The 22,347-nt window shown below is 39.2% G+C and overlaps 1 protein-coding gene across 6 annotated transcripts in view; it reads right to left on the reverse strand.

The window, feature by feature from the left end:
* The window catches only part of rnf32 (ring finger protein 32), a 45,818-nt gene extending 27,792 nt beyond the window's left edge, over positions 1 to 18,026 (reverse strand). For 2 of the 6 annotated variants that reach the window (XM_041814549.1, XM_041814550.1), the window contains exons 1-6: positions 17,858 to 17,970; positions 17,194 to 17,431; positions 16,979 to 17,121; positions 13,065 to 13,222; positions 11,683 to 11,791; positions 375 to 542 (exon numbers count right to left, since the gene is read on the reverse strand). In XM_041814549.1, coding sequence (XP_041670483.1) covers positions 375 to 542; positions 11,683 to 11,791; positions 13,065 to 13,222; positions 16,979 to 17,121; positions 17,194 to 17,431; positions 17,858 to 17,887 — 846 coding nt within the window. In that variant the 5' untranslated portion in view covers positions 17,888 to 17,970. Of the gene's footprint in view, positions 1 to 374; positions 543 to 11,682; positions 11,792 to 13,064; positions 13,223 to 16,978; positions 17,122 to 17,193; positions 17,432 to 17,528; positions 17,713 to 17,857 lie in introns of those variants that run through there. The other 4 variants (XM_041814551.1, XM_041814552.1, XM_041814553.1 and 1 more) reach the window with 4 other exon arrangements.
* Positions 18,027 to 22,347: the final 4,321 nt, after the last annotated feature.

The raw sequence follows: 22,347 nt of genomic DNA on the forward strand, positions 1-22,347 counted from the left end.
AAAAAAAAAAAAGACATCTTCTTTGCACACACCCCACCCCCTCTATGGAAACGGTGCTTGTTGCAAAGAAAGTAAACAAAGGAGCCTCATGGAACAGCAAATCTTAATGTCTTTTCAATGAAAAGCCTGCCGTGCTTTATCAGACTGTCTCGTGTTTTTGTAAACACAGAGGATTATTAGGCGTCCTCATTTCCATTCACTTGGTTAACATGAATGATCACCTCTGCACAGATATGTGCTTTCTGTACAGCAGCTGTGATGCTGTTGTCCCCATGCAAGAATTGACATGTCAAGGGAATGGCAAGGCTTAGAGAAGAAGAATTAGACCAGGATTAATATTTTCACGGAGCCTTAATGTGCGTCTTGCTCCTGACCTGGCTCTGTATTCGGTCCCAGTCATTCTCCCGAGGTTCTGAGACGGTCTTCCTCTCCAGCTGCTGGAACACTTGCCTGCTTGATGACAGCGAGCGGTTGATATCACTCAGAAAAGCCTCCGTGTCGGTGTGACAGTATCGGACAAAGCTGTCATTCAACTCCTGCAACTAATTAGGAAAAACCATTTTAGTGGCACAAAGGAGGCATGTGTCTTTCAGATACACAATAGAGTCGTGTTTTCGGCGAAGGCTAATTGTGTGTATTGTAATGGCTGAGGCAAGCTGACAGGGTGCAGTTGTTAAACAGCCAGATCAATACAGTCACGTCTCCCACTAACATGGAGAATTAATGGAAACCAGTAAAAAGAGGAAGACAGTGCTGGAAAACATGGAAATACACAAAGCTCTGACACGTCTTCTGTCTGGGTAGTTTGTACACTGATGTTCAGATTCACTACATTAATACCAATACATTTAAAGTTCAGTATCTCACCTCTATAATAATGTAGTTTATAGATCTATAGTAAAGCCTCCTGAGACCTGAACTTATGTTTGAAATGCATTTTAGTTTCTCCTATTTATTTAGGATGAGTTTAAAACCTCAGCCTTGTCTTCAATAGGAATTACTCCACCAAGGCCCTTTTTGTGCAGAACATACACCACTGGACAGCTTTTTTAAGGATATGTTTTTCTGTGTGTCAGCCAGTTGGTCAGTTGTTGGGGGTCTCAGTCAGTAAGAAACAGTGTTGATATTTTTTTGTTACTTGATGATGAACCACAAGGATTTGTTAACGCCAAGCATGAACAAATTTCCACCAAAAGTTCAGAATTTCTTGGAAATTTGCCCTGCTAAAATGCACACAAATTCCCTAAAATTTCAAGGAAATGTCCCAAAATTTCTGTGGAAATTCTAAAGCATATCTTTAAAGTATCCAACAAATGTACCTTTAAAATTTCTTCAAAAAATTTCAACATTTTTCAGTGAAATTTTATCATAAAGTCTTAACATCCCCCCCCCACACGCACAAAAACCTGAAAAATTCAGACAAACTCAAATTCCCTAAAATTTACAAAATAATGTCCTCAAAGTCCATGAAAATATCCAAATAAATTCCCCAAAATGTCCATGTTTTTTTTTTTATTTCAAAGGACATCCCCCAAATTCCCAATCATATTTCACACAAATTTTCCAAACAAATTTCAAGAAACATCTAAACAAATTTCCCAAATTCTCATGTGATGAAAATAAAAAAGAAAAATGCACATTTCCCAAATAAACCTTCCAATTAAACTCTTCCAAATATTTAAACATATCCCCAGAATTTCAATGAAAATATTTAAAAACTTCCAAGCAAATTTGCTAAAATTGACAAATACATTCTCCAAAAGTTCATGAAAATGACAGAACATTTTCCCAAAAACCCAAATAACTTCCCTGAAATTTCCGGGGGCTTTTTTGTCAAATGACATTCCTTGAAAGTTCCCAACAAAATTCTCAAAAATTTATCTATATTTTTTCAAAATTTCTATGAAAGTACGTAAAAATATTGAAGCACCTTTTCTCCCAGTAACAAAAACAAATTCCAGAAAATTTTAAAAACATTTCACAAACCTCCATATAAAAACATGAAATTTTCCCCAAATTCTCCCAAACTTCCAGTCAAATTTCCCAAATTCTAATAAAAATGCCAAAAAAAAAAAAAAAAACCATAGCAGACTTTTTCCAAAAACAGCTTCCAATTAAACCTTCAAAAACATTCAAACATCTCACCAACATTACGAAATACTTGACTATTTCCAGGCAAACTCCCCAAAATATCCCAAAAAACTGAAGAATAGGGGAAACCATGTGCCACACATGCGCCTAGACCGGGAAGTGATCTCGCAGCCAGTTTACAGAGGACATCAGCCTCTGCACATGGGTGCAGGTTCCACCAACCGAGCCACGCTGGTGTCGTATCCGAAACATTCTAATAGCAGAAATTATTACTATGTTGTAGGACAGCCAAATGTAATGACCTCATTTGTACATGTAGGGTCTAAGGAAGAAGGGTGGATATTCAGATCCACTACATTTATATCAATATGTCAAAGGTCCAATATCTCCCCTCTATAATGTTACTTTTAGCAAGGTAACTTTCATGTTGAGGAAAATTGAAAATACAATCAATTAAACTAACTGAATAATATCTTAGAGTTCAAATAAGCGTATCAGTCTGATTAGCTCAAACGTCAGCCCAGTTTCTAAGACGTTCATTTTACAATAAAGTGTCTCCAGTTGTTGATGCACTCAGTAACCCTCTCCATTCTTAAATTGACAGATTTCAAAGACGACTCGTCTATCTGTCCTCCCAGAATATGTCTTCTCCCATTTACAGCAGCTGTTGCTAGGCAACAATTAATGTCTGCATATGCATGTTTATATCTAAAACATGTTCATTAGACAATAGTCTATTTATAGATGTAACAGCACCAAGCAGTTGACCAATTAACAGAAATTTCAGCATGTAACATCTTCATTAAAGTGAATGATGAACAACTGAACCATCTCCATGACAACAGAGCAAACTGCATCTGCTGTTGAAGGAACAGAAACCTCTGGAAGAAGAAAGCAAACAAAAGTGAGCTGAAGTGACTGAATGCAATGACAAAACTACATTATAAAGGAGTGCAACTGCTGGAGTCATGAGCTCATTGTGTCCCTATTTACTTTTGGTTATCAGCTATTGTCAGCTTAATCATGAAATACACCCATCATTATATCCTAATGATAAAGGTGACACTTCTGCATCACATGAATTATTTGAGAAAACTGATTATTTTCATTTTTTAATCATATTTAACAGAGAAAAGCATCAACAACCTATAAAAAGCTGATGCTATAAAAAGCCTGACTTAAAAACATAAATGAATCTAAGTTCAAGCAAGAGGACTTTCATTTCCACTCAAGCTTTCTGCATTAATAATCACTCATTCACATGTCTCCCTTTCCCCGCTCTGGTAATCAGCTGGTATGGGCGTCTACTTACTTAAGTCTGAACTAATCCCATTTTTCCAGAACCTCTCTCAGTCCAGTTATCCTGCTGCTGTCATATTATAAAATCTGTACTCCGCTCCTCCACAGTCAGCCTGTTGTTTCAGTGTCACAACTGCAACCCTCCTCCATCCCAGCAACCTCCACTGCATCTCATCTATGTCCAGGTCCAGCTTCTCAATGCAATCCTGCATAACTTCATCACCACCTCCAAGCCATCTCACTGATGTCTGGCTGAAGCTCCTCAAAAGGCCACTTCTCATCATATCTCATTACCCCTTCAAGTACATAAAGACATCACAATGGAGTCTATCTACCATAGACAATTCACATTCTAAATCATTTCCAAACTTTTAAACTTGTATTAATTCTCTCCTGATTGAAATGCTCTTAACCAAGCCATGAAGTAAGCAAGCAAGCGTACAGGGGAGCCACAACTCAACAGAGGTGGAAAAAGTACACATCTATTGTACTCAAGTAAAGGTACTGTTTCTCTGGTTAAAATTTACTTAAGTAAATGCAAAAATTGTGGCCTATAAATCTACTTGAGTAAAAGTACCTCATATAAAGTTTACTTTAATTACTGAGTACTTAAGCACTAGCTACTGAGGAGTAGTACTATAACGTTTGATCTTTCCTCATTGGCAAGAAAAATAAGAGCACAGATCTCCAACCAGGTTGTTCAGGTAGCATCAAACCTCTATAATAAAGTAAAATAAAAGGCAAAATTGACAGAGCTAATTAAACTCAAATGGAGTTTAATTAACACCTCAAAAGTGTCTATAGGTCCAAACTACATAAAGTCAAACTTCACTTTTGAAAGTTCTAAATATTTTACAATATAACAAAGCTGCAGTAACTCTTGAAAGTCTTTGGTAAGGTGGGTCCCCCCCCAGATTTTAAATGAAGATATTCTTTTATTAGTCCCAGAAGGGGAAATTACAAAAATCATGGGCAGAGCTTAGATCAGTTGACTCTTCACAGAGTTGAACTAACAACAGTGGATCAACACTGTCAAACAAGTCCAACATTGAAGACTGTTTCACTCAGAATGGAGTTAAAATTATACTTTGGGAGTTGAAATCCACTCTGAAATGTTTAACCCATATCAACACTGATACTGTGTAGTCACAGAGATGGAGAAAGTACAAGAGTATTGTACCCAAGTAAAAGTAGTTACTCTGGTTAAAATGTATTCAAGAAGAAGTATAAGTATTGATTCCCAAATGTACTCAAAAAAGTACCAGTTCATAAAAAAAACTTCTCAATTACAGTAATATGAGTAAATGTAATTAATTACTTTCCACCCCTGCAACTCAACCTATGACAGTATAGGGCCAGCTCTGTTCTCCATGACTCTTCCCAGTCAACTCCCCTTGCTCTGGCTTTGGCTTTGTTGCTCCTGCAGCTATACCACTTCTCAAAAAACCAGTATAAGATGATGCACTTTTATTTTAGTAGAATATGTATTACTTTAGAGTAGATGTCTTCAAAGGAACTTTATCATAACTAGGTTTTAATCATCAGTGGGGTTTTTTTTTACATTTTAATGTTAGTTTTAATGCATTTTGTATTGTGTCCTACTTTGTGAAACAGTGTTGTTATTTACTTTGGAACACAAAAACTCCCATCTTCTGAGAAAATTCACCTTTTAAGGTACTAATAAAGATATAGTTGCAGATGATTTCACACCACTATCCTACAGTAACACCTGCTTGCACACATGTGCGTGTTTCCCTATCTATGACTCACCTACACCCACCCAGAAATAGGAACCTCTCCCTCAGCCTGTCACAGGGGCATCAGAATTGCTTTACAGCAGGGCTTTTATCACTAATTAAACAACTGTTGACCATAGGGATGGAGGGTTTTATGAGCCTGGCTGACTTTTTGACAGTCATGGCAAACAGAGCAGCCTCCTCTGAACTTTGCCTTTGCTCAACAGGAGATGTAGAGGGGAGAAGACACAGAGTGTGAAGAGGAGGAGGAGGAGCGCAGAGGTGTTATCTCACAGCAATCCATCTATGTGTCAGTAGTGTCACCCTTAATGTGTTGACTCAGGGTCGGACCTCCAAAGTGAGTAAAAATTGAAAGCTGGGCAGCAGGATCAGCTGATAAGATTTCCAAAACAGGCTGGTACGTGGGAGTTTTTTCCCCAGGGAGCACCTGTGCTCTGGTGGTACAATGATGCTTTATTAACCTCCTGCTCTTACAAGGAAAAACTGAAAGAATAGATTTCCTCGTCTCACACAGGTCCCAGCCCGGCACTAACACGCCTGTTTGCATTACAGTCAGCTAAGCAAATAAGTCTTCCCTTGGAAATCAAGTCCGTCAGACCTGTCAGCGCTGTGTTGCGCAGCTCAAAGCTCTTGAAGATCATCCTCGGCGTGACAAAAGACATGAGACAACCTCATGACCACCCACAACCACTGAATCACCCCGCTTGAATGTAAAGTGACTGACAGCGTTGATGACTGTGTCTGCAGCGTGTAGACCCCGACATGGCCTAATGTGTTAGAACACAGTTAATTGGCTTTGTAAATGCTGTGTCTTTGTTTACATGACGTGTTGAGGCTGTGTTTATTGGCTAGATGATGGACAGTGGCAGGGGGATGGGTAGGAGGCTCTAACCCTTGAAAACATTAAAAGTGTGGCCCTCATGCATTTGTCACTTCTGCTTAATCAGCCTCTGAAGCACAGAAGCACTCTACATGATTACAATAATCCACATAAGGACAAAAGGGGCCTGGACACTTAATAAAAGGTACAGCACATGTGTGCAGCTATGAGAATTTCAAGTCAGGGTCAGAAACTCCATGAGAAGCTGATGTTTGGTTAAGAGAAATGGTGACCAGTCTGCCTTTGGTCATCAGGGCTTTGGTTGGGAGAGGTTCACTAGGTGGCAATGTTCCCTTTTCCTGAGATCGACCATGAAGGCAACACAGCCTCAGAGTCAAACAACTAGAGGCCACTTAGAAATGAACCCTCTGTCGAGTCCAGTCGTCGCATGATTTATAACTTTGAAATGAGAAAAGAGAACAAAGCCTGAAATGACAACCTGGCCATCTCACCTCTTCACCCTCATCCATCCGACCCAGGAACAGAGAAGCACATACACCCCAGACATTTAGATCAATGAAGTTAAACTAGACCCAAATTGTGCTTTTGTGTTGACCCTGCAGAGTCCAGACTGTTTGACTAAAACACAAAACACACTCAGCATTATTGGACAAACAGTGTGTGGTTCACAAAGCTTCAAAGAGGAATGAGAGAGCCAGAGCAGGTGAAGGTGTGTGGTTGTGTCTGTGTATTTAGGTTAGCAGTGAGGTCAGCGAGTCTCTGAAACCCAGGTCTCAACCTTGAAGATGAGAGGTATGTCACAGGATTTATTTAACCCCTTTAAAGTCCAAATAAGTCAGCATAAAATGCAGTAGACAGTGTTATTTTTTAGGCTGTTACATGCTAAGTTTTAGTCTTAGCCTACATTCACACAGCAGGTAAAATGAACCAAATCTGTTTTTTTTTTTTTTTGCATGTGACTCATATCAGACTTTTATTGACAGTGTGAACAGCACAAGTCACATTGGCTATGTTCACACTGCAGTTGAAAGTGACCTGAATCTGATTTTTTTGCTCACATGTGACTCATATCAGATTTTTTTCTGACAGTGTGAACAGCGCAAGTCACATTGAATCTGACTGTTTCGAATCAGATTCAGGCCACTTTCGCATGTGGTTCTGAATCAGATACGTATCTGATCTTTTGGAAGTTGACCGCAGTGTGAAAAGGGAAACAAAAAAATCAGATCTGAGAAAAGATCAGAATTGAGCATTAAGGCCTGCGGTGTGAATGAAGCCATTGAATCTCATATTTTTATATCAGATTCAAATTTTGTGTGTGGTTATAAATCAGATACCTATCTGATCTTTTGGGATTTGACTACAGTTTGAACAGCCTAAAAAAATCAGATCTGAGTAAAGAGCAGACTTGAGCATTAAGACCCACAGTGTGAACGCAGAATTAGTCTTTAAAGTGCCTTTTAGTTTTAGTCACATTTTAGTCAGTTTTACTCTTAAAAGTTTTAGTCTTGTGTTATCCAACGAAAACACAAAAACATTTTATTCCACTTTTAGTCAATGAAAGTCTTCACATTTCAGTCATTACTTTTAGTCAGAACAATGATTTTCTTTGAAATAATTTTACAAGGGGCTGCACGGCAGCACAAGTGTTCGTGCCATTGCTTCACAGCAAGAAGGGTCCTCCAGGATACTCCAGCTTCCTCCCACCACAAAGACAGGCTCCTTAGGTTAACTGGCGACTCTAAATTGGCCATAGATGTGCTTGTCAGAGTGCCTGGTTGTCTGTCTCTATATGTCAACCCTACAATTGAGTGGCGACCAGTCCTGGGAGTACCCCGCCTCTTGCTCAATGACAGCTGGGATAGGCTTCAGTCCCCCCACGACCCCGAATGGAATAAGCGATATAGAAAATAGATGGATGGATAATTTTATCAGCCATATTGAAAAATTAGCAGAAATTTACTCATTACCACTCATATTAATGCACAATCCTTGAATTACTTTAAGACATACCTTGAATGCTCTCTACCCTATTCCTCCTTCTGTTTTTACTGATTCTAAACACTGTGTAGAAATCTCATGGATTTTTAATGTACCAAAGTACAGCATTAGCATTTAAGTCTTGTTGTATTCTGTAAAAAAAAACAAAAAAAACGTACTTTTGTCAGTTTTTATCAACAAAGATCCATTGTTTGCTAGTCTTAGCTAAATGACAAGCATTTTTAGACATAGCTCTAGCCGACAAAATGAACACTGGTAGGAGAGAGAAGAGGCAGATGCTCAACAATATGACACTTTGTATATTCAGTCAGTATGTTTACATGCATAGTAAACTCAAGCTATTGTTACAGATCAATTAGGCAACTGAACTTGACTACTGTCCTTGTCCCAGTTTACATGCACTCCGAGCAAGAATAAATTTATTGATGTGAGGATCTGCCTCCACGGCCATAGATGGTGATAGTTTTTAACGGACCTTCTTTCTGTTGACTTTGCTAACAGCAACAAACTGGTTGTTCAAGTTCATCTTAAAAAAAACAGAATGCTGTATAAAAGATATTTTTTCCCCATAATTTTCTTTGAATGGTTAAACTTTCATAAATTCTAGGTTTATCTCATTAAAAGGTAAATATTTCAAGACTCTTTTTGTTTTAATAGTGATGTTTACGGCTTACAAACTCTCAAAAATCCACTTTCTCAAGTATTAGAATATCGTGGAAAAGTCCAATTTGCAAAGGTTTCCTGAGCCTTTATTCTTTCATTCTGGTTCAGTACACACCACCGCAATCATAGGAAAGACTGACATGATATTTGTTCAGAGAAATGGCACTGACACCCTTCACAAGGAGAGTAAGCCGCAGAAGGTCATTGCTGAAAGAGCAGGCTGTTCTCAGAGCATATTCATGGGAGGTTGGCTGGAAAAGTGTGGTAAGAAAAGGTGCACAAGCAACAGGAATGAGCTCAGCCTTCAGAGGATTGTCAAATAAAGCAGATTCAAGAACTAAGGGGCACTTCACAAAGAGCTGACTGAGGCTGGAACCCAGTGTATTCAGAGCCACCACACACAGACAGGTCCAGGAAATGGGCTACAAGTGTCCTGTTCTTAGTGTCGAGCCACTCCTGCAACACAAACATCATAAACATCTCACCTGGGCTATGGAGAAAAAGACCTGGACCTTTTCTCAGTGGTCCAAACTCCTGTTCTCAGATAAAAGTAAATCTTAAATTTTATTTGGAAATCAAGGTCCCAGAGTCTGAGAGGAATATAATCCAAAGTGCCCAGTTTTTCCACAGTCAGTGGTGGTTTAAGGTGCCATGTCATCTGCTGCTGTTGTCCACTGTACTTATCAAGTCCAGAGTCAAGGCTGTCAGCCATCTACCAGGAGATTTTAGAGCACTTCATGCTTCCTTCTGCTGAGGAGCTTTATGGTGATACTGATTTTCATTTCCTGCCCACAGTGAAGCCAAAACTACCAGAACCCGGTGTGCTGACCATGGTGTTACTGTGTTTGATTAGCCAGCCAACTGGCCTTACCTGAACCCCATAGAAAATCTCCAGGGAAATATCATGAGGAAGATGAGACACCAGACTCAACATACAGATGAGCTGAAGGGATATCAGAGCAAACTGGGCTTCACAACACCCCAGCAGTGCTACAGACTGATTACCATAGATCAGGGGTGTCAAACTTACGACCCATGGGCCACTTCAGGCCCACCAGCAGGTGCCATATGGCCCGCGAGACGTTTAGGGAAAAAGATGGACATTTAAAAAAAAATATTAATTTTCAATATTTACCAACTTGGGTCTTTGAAATATAAATTTTCAATAATTTTTCATTATCTATAAATGAAATTGAAATGAAAGATCACAGTACAATGCAATAAATGAATAAATATGGAACATTGAACTCTCTTTAGAGCAGGTAGGAAGTAAAAAAGATGCACGGCAGGGCGCATGGCAGCGCACCTGCTTCATCACCTCAGACTGGCAAACACACTGACAAAAAGAGAAGCGGATACAGACTGCATGATTTTTAAGACTGAAGGAAAAGGATTTGTTTTGTTTATTCATTTATTTATCCATTAAGATGAATAACGTAACCACCGTGCACAGCTGCACTTCGCTCTCTCATAGAGTCCGTTCCTGTCTGTAGTTCAGTTTTACTGTTTCCTTCCTTGGGCGCTTAACCAGTGTCAGAGGTTTTTGCCTTTTAAAAACAAATATCTATCCCTGTGGGGGATTGAAGCTGCTCTCAGGATAGCAAATACTTTTCCTGCATAATAGTCCGTCAGCTACAAACACAGACATCTCTCGCTTCTGGCGAGTGACTCAGTTCAATCTCCAGCCTGATTTAATCCCTCCTTATAATAACTCGGTAATGCCAAACTATTATCAACTAAATTTATTTAAATACGAATTAATCTTATGTCAACAAGACGTGCAATTATGGTCTTGATCACTTACGTCAAAGCGGGACATTGTTTATAAATCCTGTAGCATATTTAACTCCAGGTCTTGTCAAATGGTAAAAATTCCTCTCATAACGATAAAACAGATTCTTTATGACTGAACATTTAATCCTAATCTGGACACAGGCTGTCATATGACATTAGAGATCGGCATGTTTGGTCTTGGCGCAGCGCTAAAGGCATCACAATTGTGCACGGAGATGGCCCCGTTCATGACACATGCACGGAAGTCAGGGGGATTCAGAGAGAACGGACATGCAGAAGAACGACTGTTGGGGTACAGACATGTATTTATAAGTCAAGTTTTCACTCAGTAGGTGAGGGTTTGTAGATCATTGAGAAGCCATAATGCAGCAGACTGGAATGAATCTCCACAGGATCCTCCTCTTTCTCTTTCTCACTCTCTTTTCCTCCTTTCTCTCACTCATTCTCCTCTCTGGACTCTGTCAACTGATCCCAGGTCAACTGAAGTACGGATCAGATCATATTTTGTGAACAGGTTGCCGATTTAAAGCCATAGTCATGCTGAATTTATCTTTATAATGAATATTCCAGTCTTGTAAATTTAACATCAGTGGGTCTTAAAAGCGATAAAAACCTGAAAAAAATTGCCACGTGATACAAGGATAGCATATTTATACCTGTCTAGATTACTTCATTCAGATTACTATGTGTGTGTGTGTGTGTGGGTGTGTGTGGGGGTGTATGTGTGTATACACACACACACACACACACACACACACACCCCCACCCACACCCACACACGTTGCTAAAAAAATAGCCCGGCCCACAGGACTTCTCTTTGGTGCAAATCTGGCCCCCTACCCTGAATGAGTTTGACACCCCTGCCGTAGATGTTAATACTTACTACGGACCTTCTTCGTGGTTGTATGTCAAACAGTGAAGGCGTGGACAATTTTTACAGCTCAGTACATTTTGTACTTACCCGACCTGCCCCAATAAATAGATAGTCCAGTTTGGGTCTGAATAAGACATGTACATGCAAGAATAACTTGAATTCAAACTGTATAATCTAGGTGCTAGTCTGATATTGTGAAATTTTAGTACAATTTCAGTCTGACTAACATGTTAACATGCATTTGTCTAGTTTGTCTAGTTCTAGTCAAACTAACAATAATAAACTTAATAATAAACTTTTTCAAACTGCATGTAAACAGACTGAGAGTGATCTAAAGAGAAAAGAAGGCAGATTAAACCCACCTTAGCTTCAAAGAACCTGCGTCTCAGCTGCTTGTCCTTTGGGCAGATGGATTTTCTCAATGTTTTGTACCTTTTTCGAGCCACATAGCCTCGCCAGCATGCTTGAATTCTACGTACATACACAAAATATAATAAAAAGAAGAAATAATAATTACATCCTGGTCTTAAAACAACTCAAAAATTGTAAAATGTTTCAAAAAATTAGTAATAGCCTTGGCTTTAAGATGACATTTGTCTCATTCATATATAAAACCTTCACAAAACTAGAACAGCTAATGTGATTTTCATTAATGGTGAATGGACTTAAGCGTGTATAATGCTTTCTAGTTGTCTGACATGGCAAGGATTGCTATGGAGATTGGCCATCAGTGTTTATACGCATCCATACACATTTACAAGCCACCATCGAAGTAATGGGATTGAGTGTCAACATGTGCCTGCAGCTGCTGGGGATCAAACCCACAACCTTCTGAATGCGGGACAACCGACTCCATCCACTGATCCACAATCAACACCCCTGAGATGCAAGATTTCCCATTGAGGATTGAAATCTCATAAAAATGTTTTCAACATTTTAAATACTTAAAAGCTTTCAATACCACATGTTTTAAAATGATCAAATTCCTGTGTTTTAATGGTCAAAGTTAAAATTGCATCAGTACACTGGCAGTGTTTCAATACTGAAACATTTTCAACATATTTGTGCAATTTAGACAGCATGCAGGAGTTTCTTCAAACTTTTGGCATTTAAAAACAAAACAAATACTGGGTCCCTGAGACTTCTTTTCTTTTTTGTTGCTGTGGAAAGGAAAGTATCAATAACATAGTTTTTCTTGCTTGTATTATATCAAAGTTTTAAATATTGGTATCATGACAAACATCATAAATCTAATAAATAAAGGTTTTGTTCAACTGTGATATAAGCAACTGGACCATGCCCCCATTCTTATTATAAGCAGATGTCTTTTTTGACTGTCAAAATTTGTCATTTGTTTATCCTTAACACTTACTCAGTCTTTGTTGCAGTCTCAAATTTGATTATGACCAGAGGAAAGATGATATTGGTTGTAACAAACATCAATACACTGTGGTATCACAATGTGATGAATAGTGATACTGGATCAACTATTAAAACCCTTTAAAGATTTAAATTAGCAGCATGGGAGCATCAAGTTCAACCTTGTTGCCTAACAGAGCACATTTGAATTCAGATCTTTTTTTCAGATTTTAACTTATTCACAGCCCTACTGAAAAGTTATTTGGTGAGATTATGAGATGATTTTTTATTGTACATTGTTGGGAACAGGACCGTCCATTTATGTATTTTAGAAATACAATTATTTTCATGCATTCCTTTTGTATTGTTTCTGCTTCAGTTGTACCTTGTGGCACACTGGTGTCTGAAGAGACGAGCTGCATCATGGATCAACCTGGTCTCATACTGCTCTTTTCTGCACAAAGGGCAGCACATCTTACGGGAAAACCTCTCAAATGCTTGCAAACAAGCTTGATGGAAAACATGAGAACAGGACAGCAAAACCTGCAAAAGAAACAGGCATATATTTTAAGTAAAAGAAAAGGTAAGACTGTATTTTATAGACCTGATTCAAAAGTATTCATCTGCCTGGCCATTACACCGACAGGGACTGTGATGACGTTGTATTCATACACTGGTACATCTCAAAAAGGGAAACCCATATATTATATAGACTCATTACACATAGAGTGAAATATTTCAAGCCTTTATTTCTTGAAATGTTGATGATTATGGCTTACAGATAATGAAAACCCAAAATTCAGTGTCTCAGAAAATTAGAATATTGTGAAAAAGTTCAATTGGAAAGTTATGGTATCACACCCTAATCAGCTACTGAACTCAAAACACCTGCTAAGGTTTCCTGAGCCTTTACATGGTCTTTCAGTCTGGGTCAGTGGGCTAAACAGTCATGGGGAAGACTGAAGACTTGACAAATGTCCAGAAGACAGTCATTGACACCCTCCACAAGGAGGATAAGCCACAAGAGGTCATTGCTAAAGAAGCTGGTTGTTCACAGAGTGCTGTATCCAAGCATATTCATAGAAAGTTGAGTGGAGGGAAAAAGTGTGGTAGGAAAAGGTGCACCAGCATAAGGGATAACCGCAGCCTTGAGAGGATTGTCACATTCCTCGAACCAGAGACAACGTCAGAAGCGCCTTACCTGGGCTGTGGAGGAAAAGAACCCATAGAGAATCTATGGGGTATTGTCAAGAGGAAGATGAGAGACACCAGACCCAACAATGCAGATGACCTGAAGGCCGCTATCAAAGCAACCTGGGCTTCCAATACACCTGAGCAGTGCCACAGGCTGATCGCCTCCATGCCACACTGCACTGATGCAGTAATTCATGCAAAAGGAGGCCCAACCAAGTATTGAATGCATAGAAATGAACATACTTTTCAGAAGCCTGACATTTCTGTTTAAAATATCATTTTTTATTGATCTTATATAATATTCTAATTTCCCGAGCCTATGAATTTTGGGTTTTCATTATCTGTAAGCCATAATCATCAACATTTCAAGAAATAAAAGAAATAAATATTTCAGTCTATGTGTAATGAGTCCATATATGGGTTTCACTTTCTAAAATGAGTGACAAAAATACTGAACTTTTTCATGATATTCTAATTTTCTGAGATGTACCTGTACATGTACAAGAGATTACTGCCCCTCTTTTGCAGCTATAACAGCCTCCACTCTCCTTGGAGGGCTTTCCACAAGATTTTGAAGTGTTTCTGCGGGAATGTGTGCCCATTCATTCTGAAGAGCATATATGAGGTCAGGCACTGATGTTGGACGAGAAGGCCTGGCTCACCATCTCTGTTCCAGTTCATCCCAATGGAACTTTATGGGGTTGAGGTCAGGGCTCTGTCCAGGCCAATTAAGATCTTTTACACAGAACTCATCAAACCATGTCTTTATGATCCTTGCTTTGTGCATTGCCACACAGTTGGAAGCATAGCATTGTCCAAAATGTTTTGGTATGCTTGAGCATCAAAATTGCCCTTCACTGGAGATAAGGGGCCTAGCCCAAACCCTGAAAACAGCCCCATACTATTATCCCTCCTCCACCAAACTTCACAGTTGGCACAATGCAGTCAGGCAGGCAACGTTCCCCAGGCATTCACCAAATCCAGACTCGCCCATCTGACTGCCAAAGAGAAAAGTGTGATTCATCATCCCACAGAACATGTTTCCACTGCACCACAGTCCAGTGTCGGTGTGCTTTACACCACCCCATCCGCGATTGGCATTGGACTTGGTGATGTGAAGCTTGTATGCAGCTGCTCTGTCTTGGAAACTCATTTCATGAAGCTTCTGCTGCACAGTTTTTGTGCATACATTAAAGCCAGTGGAAGTTAAGAACTCCTTAGCTATGGATTCAGCAGAGTGACTTTTGCACACCATGTACTTTAGCAGCCATTGACCCCGTTCTTTAATTTACGTGGTCTTCTGCTTTGTGCCTGGGTTGCTGTTGTTCATAAATGCTTCCACTTTCTAATAATATCCCTTACAGTTGTCTGTGGAAAAAATCTATCAGGGATAAAACTTCACAAGCTGTCTTTTTGCAAAGGTGGCATCCATCACAGTACAACGCTTGAACTCACTGAGCTCTACAGAATGCCCCATTTTGTATCACAAATGTTTATAAATGGAAACTGCATGGATAGGTCCTTGATTTTTTCCATTTGTGGCAATGGCTCTGAATGAAAAACCTAAATTTAATAATGAACAGGTGTGGCTAAATAATTTTGTCCACATGGTGTATGTGAAATTCTCAGAATCTCTTGAAAATAACCAAAAAATGTATGCATTATAATGCAAGAACAGAGTATATGTTGTATACATGCATGTTCTTTTTAAAATGACTCACTTTTTAAACATGCATGTTTTGTCCTTTTATTTTGTTTGGTATTTTTCACATTTTGAATAAGGTCCAAACTTCATCTTTTCTAATTAAATACATTTGTGTGGTGGAAATGTTTTAGAAATTTGGGTCACAATTTCTCTTTCAGGAGGTGGTTGTTGGTCTTGAGGCTAGACCAGATGTGAACCACTGATAATGTAACAAGAACAAGCATCTAAACCTGTATCTGCAGGTTGATAGGGTTACCATCTCTCCAGAAGATGTGTATTGGCTTTCAGGTTTCTTTGAGTGCTCTGCTACTGTATACAGCCTGTGAGTCTTAAGAAATGCTAAATCTGTCTGTATTCATGCACCTTTGTGCATGCGACTTTAAGTGTTTTATTTGCTAAAAGGATAGAGGGAGTCAGCATGACCCCCAGTGGAGCGGCTGGGACCTGGACTAAAGTCTCCTTCTACCTGTGAGATGGACTCTTTCACTGTCTGAAAGGAGGCCACCGCAGCTATGAGGCCTGGCACACAGACCAGTTTACTCGGATCTCTGGAGGGCAGGGAGGTCATATTGATTTCCCAATGTTTTTTGGCCTGACAAACACACTCCATCACCAGTGAAAGGACCCCCTGCAGTGCACAATTTCCAGGAGCTCAACAAGCCCTTAGAGCACAGAGAAATTTCACAAGGCAACAAGCTACAGTTCATAGAGAGACACATAAAATTTTAATTAGATCAATTTCATAAAAACAGATCATTTGTCATTTTTCAGACTCACTACAGAAAATTTGTGGTTGGTATTAAAATAATGAGAAGCACTTCCTCTGATACAATGCAACTGAGTCTGTCAGCATTGAAATAGTTACAGAATTGCTTCAATGCAACAAGACAGTGGCACACAAATGCACTGTTACAATATGAAAGCTTGCATGAAAATGCCAGATCAACAAAGATTCTTTCTTGTCACTTTCCCTTGTTAGCAGGCTCTAATTAACTTTTTTTTCCCTCCCTGAGTCAAACTAATATTTACACGTGCATCTATGGCAACTGTGCTTTGTGAGGCCGCCTATTCTAGTCTCACATTCTTGAGGAGATTGGCATCTTAAAAGGGGATCGGAAAGGTGTAAAAGACTGAATGACCCTCACAGTAACACACTGATTGCTACATCATCACGTCACAGTTGAGTTCCAAGGCAGTATGGGTAAATTTGTACAGTTGTCCACACAGATTAGAACATACAGGAACTGCAGGGGGAGGTGGGATGTAGGGGGGCTTTGTGTGCGTGCCCATACGGAAACACAGGTTTCCCTGGGGACAGACGGATCATTGGAAACATGTAAAAAAGAAAGAAAAAGTTCTCTAGCCGAGAATTAACAGTAGGTACTGTGTTGGGGAAATACCTGAGGCTGGAGTTGAAACTCCTCCCTGCATATTGCGCAGGGCTGAGCAGATTCCCCTTGATGAACAGACCTCGCCTTGACCTGCATCCATTCATCCTCTGTCAGTCTTTCTCCTGGGGAGGCCACCAAACCCAATTTCTGTGCTAAGTTAAATAAGAAAAAATGATAATATACTCATGCTGCACACAAAAATACTACAAATTTTCTATTTTTACCTAAAGTTAGAGGAGGACAAGAGGATTCAAGCACATATTCCCTCTCTTCTTGCTGATCTTGTCTCCATAAAGCCCTGACTTCTGCTCCTCTTGCTTGTGGGCTTCTGGCTGCTTTTCTTTTGCATCTCCACAAAGGATCAGTGAGTGAGAAATCTGGTTGCAGCATGGTGCGTGTGATGTGGTCTTGAAAGGCAACTGCATTGACCACCAGCTCATTTCTCGCTTTAGATAACCAGCCCTGAAAATTTAATAGAAATGTTCATCAAAACATCAAGTCATTTGAACAGCACTGAAAGCCTATATTTTACTGTAATGGACCAAATAATAGCACAAACCTTAGGAATAAATCACTACATGGTTAAAACAAAAAAGTTTGACTATATATTTTCCACAGAAAGTGTTCATTATTAAAATCAAATGGTTATCTGTTTTAAACGAGCACAGAGAGCTCGAGAAAACACTATTTTATGGTATCCATAGAGGCAGGAATATTACATATTTCCTGGTTTAAACTGAACCACTCAGAGCTTAAGTCACGCAGGTGTTTTCTATCTCGTTAATCATGCTAACAGGTGCAAAACAAACGACGGGGAAACTCCGTCCGACTAACGTCAATAGCATCATGTTTAGTTCAGAGAACAACAAAAAAACGTAATATACATACAACAAGGAGGTCTGTCGATTTATCTACCATATCTTTAACCACAATTTACACATTTAAACAGTTTACAAAGCCGCTTAAAGTCCAAACCTTCCGCATTGCCATCCTATCAACACAGTGTTTTGACTGGTTTCTGGGCAACCAGTCCAGGAACTGCCTCTTCCTCGCGCGGAGTTTCATCAATGCTTCTGATTGGCTGAACTGAGACCTCCGGGTTCGTTGATTGGTTATTACTTCTACAGTTGGGACAAACAAAGATTCAACTGTGATTTTTTTTTTCTTTCCTTTTTGTTTAATTGATTTGAATGCCCAATCTCTCTGTCTCTGTAGGAATGGTGCCTTAAACAATAAAAAATAAATTATAGGTCCATTTATTTTATATTTTTTTGCATTGGAATAGTGGTGAAAAGGCTAAGTACATAATAAAGTTCTGAGTTATGTTCGTATTTAGTATTATAAAATATCTTTAAAAATAGGCATAAAATAGATAAACATGTTGAAAAATAAGAAAAATATAGAATAATAAGAAAAATAATGAGAAGAAAAAGGAGAAGAGGAATAAGAAATTATATGATATAATACAATCTAAACAAAATATGATTATATATATATATATATATATATAATATCATATCATATCATATATCATTGTCTGTTTTATGTTACCCTGAAATTTTTAATACATTTGTTAATGACTTAACTGAGTTTAAAAAAGTTATAATGACAATTTTTAATGTTAATTAATGCATGGGAATGTATCATCTATAAGCAATAATAATTGGTTATGCATTAAATTACCATATTATAAAGGACTGTGAGAATCAGTTCAACTACTCTTCATGCATTAATGATTCCTTAAAAAATTCAACAATAGTCTGAGGCATAATGTCCACTTTTATTTTATTTATTTAAGAGAAAATATGTTTTTTCACAAGAATAAGTTGCAGAGCAGTTCACTAATGTTTATTGCTTATTTATGTTAGCATATAAGCTCATAGTTTTGCCTTTACAAAGTTTTCTGTCTCTTTCTATCCCCATGCAGACACTTTTGCTCCTTGAGATCCCTGTGCTGTGTCTCAATCTCACTAATGATTATTTTATTGTCAGGGAGTTGTCAGTGAATAGCTGGAACCCGACCAAAGGAGGTAAATCTCTGTGTCTAGGTGACTCACTGAGCTGTCGTCAGAGCAGGCACTGAACAAAGCTAAGCTGCTCATACCTGTGCTGTGAGCTCAGGGATCCCTCCCAGGTCACCCTCACATGGAAAACCATACACACAAACACACCGTCCAAAACCGTCTCTTTTTGTGTGCCTGATGAAAAGTTTGCTTTATTTCTCACACATGGTGCAGGGGTGTGTGACTTTTAAAATGCTTTGCAGCCTTGATTGACTTTGATGTGTTCAGTCAGAATTGGTGCAAACAGATGGCCGAGGAGCAGGCTAACGGTGAGGCCTGTCAATCTAAGAAAACAAAGTGAAGACTGGGCGCTGGGAGAGGAGGAAACCCCTGAGCTTCTCAAGAGGCTGCTGCATTCTTGAGATTAGGGCAAGAAAAACGCAGACCACTGCCGTTAATGCCCTAGACAAAGGCGTGGAACAATTTATTAGCTAAGAATTCAAGCCCTGAGCTCAATCAAAGGCCTGTCGTCCACAACGCCAGACTTGGGGCTTTGGGTTTGTTGTTTTAAGTAAATAATCATGCTTAAAAGATATGGCAGAGATGGGGCTCAAGTCCCACGTAAAGCCTGCATTCTCAACTGTCATCAGAATGGATTTCAGTGTGCGCTTTTATTTTCAACAGGTACATTGTTTGCCTTTTTCTTTATGAATACCATTTTAAAGAGCTTTTTATTTAACTTTCTTCCCCTTGGACCTCTTACCTGATCTGTGGTATTTTTGAAAAGACAACTCACCTTGACGTGCTCAGAACTGATGCCTTAAGAGGGCCAGGAAAGAAGAAAAAAGTTGTGTGCATTGGAGCTGCTTTGCAAATTTGCAACAAAAACAGGTAAGAAATGAAAAACCAAACTGTATGGATTCATTTCAGGCACCTTCAGAAATGTTATGCAAAAACTGAAATCAATTATTCAGTAAACAAAGCACCTGACAGGATTAATGTGCAACACTTTAATGATACTGAGTCAGTTCATTCTCATAAAACAGCTCTGTGTGCATACATCATGCACTGTGATATATTGCATTGTTGTCAAATGAGTAATTGCTGTGAGATATAGATGAGAGAGGGCAGCCCATAATGGTTAATTAACAATTATGTCAGCCGGTGAGATGACCAGGAGACCAATCACTTTGATAGGAGACAGTGGAGGGGAACGGAAATCAAATTATTTTATGACTTGACCCATAATGCTTCCCTAACATGACTTTAATCACTCCATGGTGGAAAGGAGTCCCCCATGGCCACGTGGAAGTGGACCAGTCAGGAGTGGAGGACAGTCAAGGCATCACTATCTTTCACATCATTGCTGAGTAAGTAAACTATAAAGGATCAGATGCATCATTATGGCCATTTGGTTGCTTTTCAGAGAGATAGAGCTCCTAATGATTAGACATGTCCTTTGTAAATGAAATACAAATCACCTCAGGCTTTTGGTTTTACTTCATTTACTAAGTGCTACATTACCTCATACTTTGGACCTAACAATGGATTTCCTATAAATCTCCGGGTAGTTGAAATGATGAAGGGGCTCACATATCACGAAATGTGCCAGTGCTTATTAGCACTTGAGAAGTTATTGATCGGGCATTTTGATTAATGCCCGCTGGGGGCCACGGTGGCATTCGGAGGCTCGTGCGGGCCTCCCTGTGCAACTGGCTGGGACTCCTCCCTCTCAATTATCCTCAGTTTGTGCTGACTGCCAGCCTGAGGCCTGGCGACATGACAGCCACTGCAGCGTCACTGTGCCAGGAATAATTACAACCCCTTTTACCCCAATTCTTCACTATAATTCAGAGAAACATACTGAATGCAGCAGTAGATGGCATACTTATGGAATTAAATGTGAGGATCATCAACAATATAAAGTTCTTGAATTATTATCAGTGTTAAGAAGACAGTTTATAGCTGAAAAACAAACTCAGAGATCAGTTCCAAGATCTGTTTTCTAATATTAAAAAAATCAGGTTTAACACTTGAAAAATATTTTTAATATATGAAACATTAGGTCCTTAATTTTAGATGCAGCCAGAAACTCAACTGTTGGGACTTTGGGTTTGATGTCTGAAACGAAAACTGTAGCAGGAAAACTTTATTAACTAATTCATCTCTATTTAATCAAAAGTAAACTTTCAAGCTATATTTTTTGGCTTTCTCATATGCTTTTATTTTGAGAGGACAGTGGATACATTGGAAACAAGGTTGAGAGAGAGGAGAAAAGACATGCAGGAAAGGAGCCACAGGCCGGACATGAACCCAGGCTGGACATGGGGTGCGACCTAACCGCTAGGCCTTCTGCACCCCAAACAAAAGTAAACTTGAACAAAATTCTGTCTTTTTGCTGTAGTTAAGTGATTAATTATTGTCAATAATGATTCACCTCTTGGTCAATAGTTCTGTCTTTGTTTTATTGAGTCATGCAGCCTATAGGCCCATTACTATAAATTTTATTAGGACAACAACAGCTCTTTGAATTCAGATAAGTAAAGAAGAAGGAAACAGAGACAATGGTATTTAATGCTGACAACAGTACACTATCTGGAAGATATGAACACCTCGCAGAGTTTAGTCATACTGGGAGAGGGTATCAATGGCTGCCACTGGTGTAGCATCTAGCTGGACTACGGTTCTTTTATGAAAGAGAGCTAAAACTGCACTGTAAGCTTTTCATGATGGAAAAGATGTTTTTGCTCTTTTACCTGCTTTAGCATGAGTTTGCTATAGTTACAGAGTTTAGGTGCTCTGGAACGCCGGTATATACAATAGCTGCCACAAGTGTAGCAATTAGTTCAGATGGAGCTACAGTATAGCGCTAGTTGTAGCAGAGCTGGACTACATTTCTTTATCAAAGAGTTACACTGAAAAGACTTCTACCTACCGGCCAAAAGGTCTTTACACACTGGGTTCGTTATTTTCGGATGCAATGTTTTAAAATCCGTTATCTGAAAAAACATCACGCACTCAAACCTTACACACAGAGTCCGATTCGTTTTTATTTGCCTTCACTATGAAAATTTGTGGAATGTGGAAAAACTGTTTCTTATTGCAAGGATGTGGCTCTGTCACTCCTTTAAAATCCCGCTGGATCCATCCTGACAGAGCTTCGTATGGCACACGCTCATGCGTCATAGCGCTGAGCCAAATTGGAGAGATTGGGAACAACTTTTTAATACACCCTCTGTTATGACCTGTGAGAAGGCTACAAACATACGCCTTTATTTGTTATATTTCCATGGCTGATATCCACATAACACACCGGCAAACCACAGTGTTTAAAGCAAGGTTTTGTTGCGAGAGACGGAGAGAGAGGGGAGGGGT

Source organism: Cheilinus undulatus, linkage group 19 (assembly GCF_018320785.1).
Source record: "Cheilinus undulatus linkage group 19, ASM1832078v1, whole genome shotgun sequence".
Classification (NCBI taxonomy): Eukaryota; Metazoa; Chordata; class Actinopteri; order Labriformes; family Labridae; genus Cheilinus; species Cheilinus undulatus.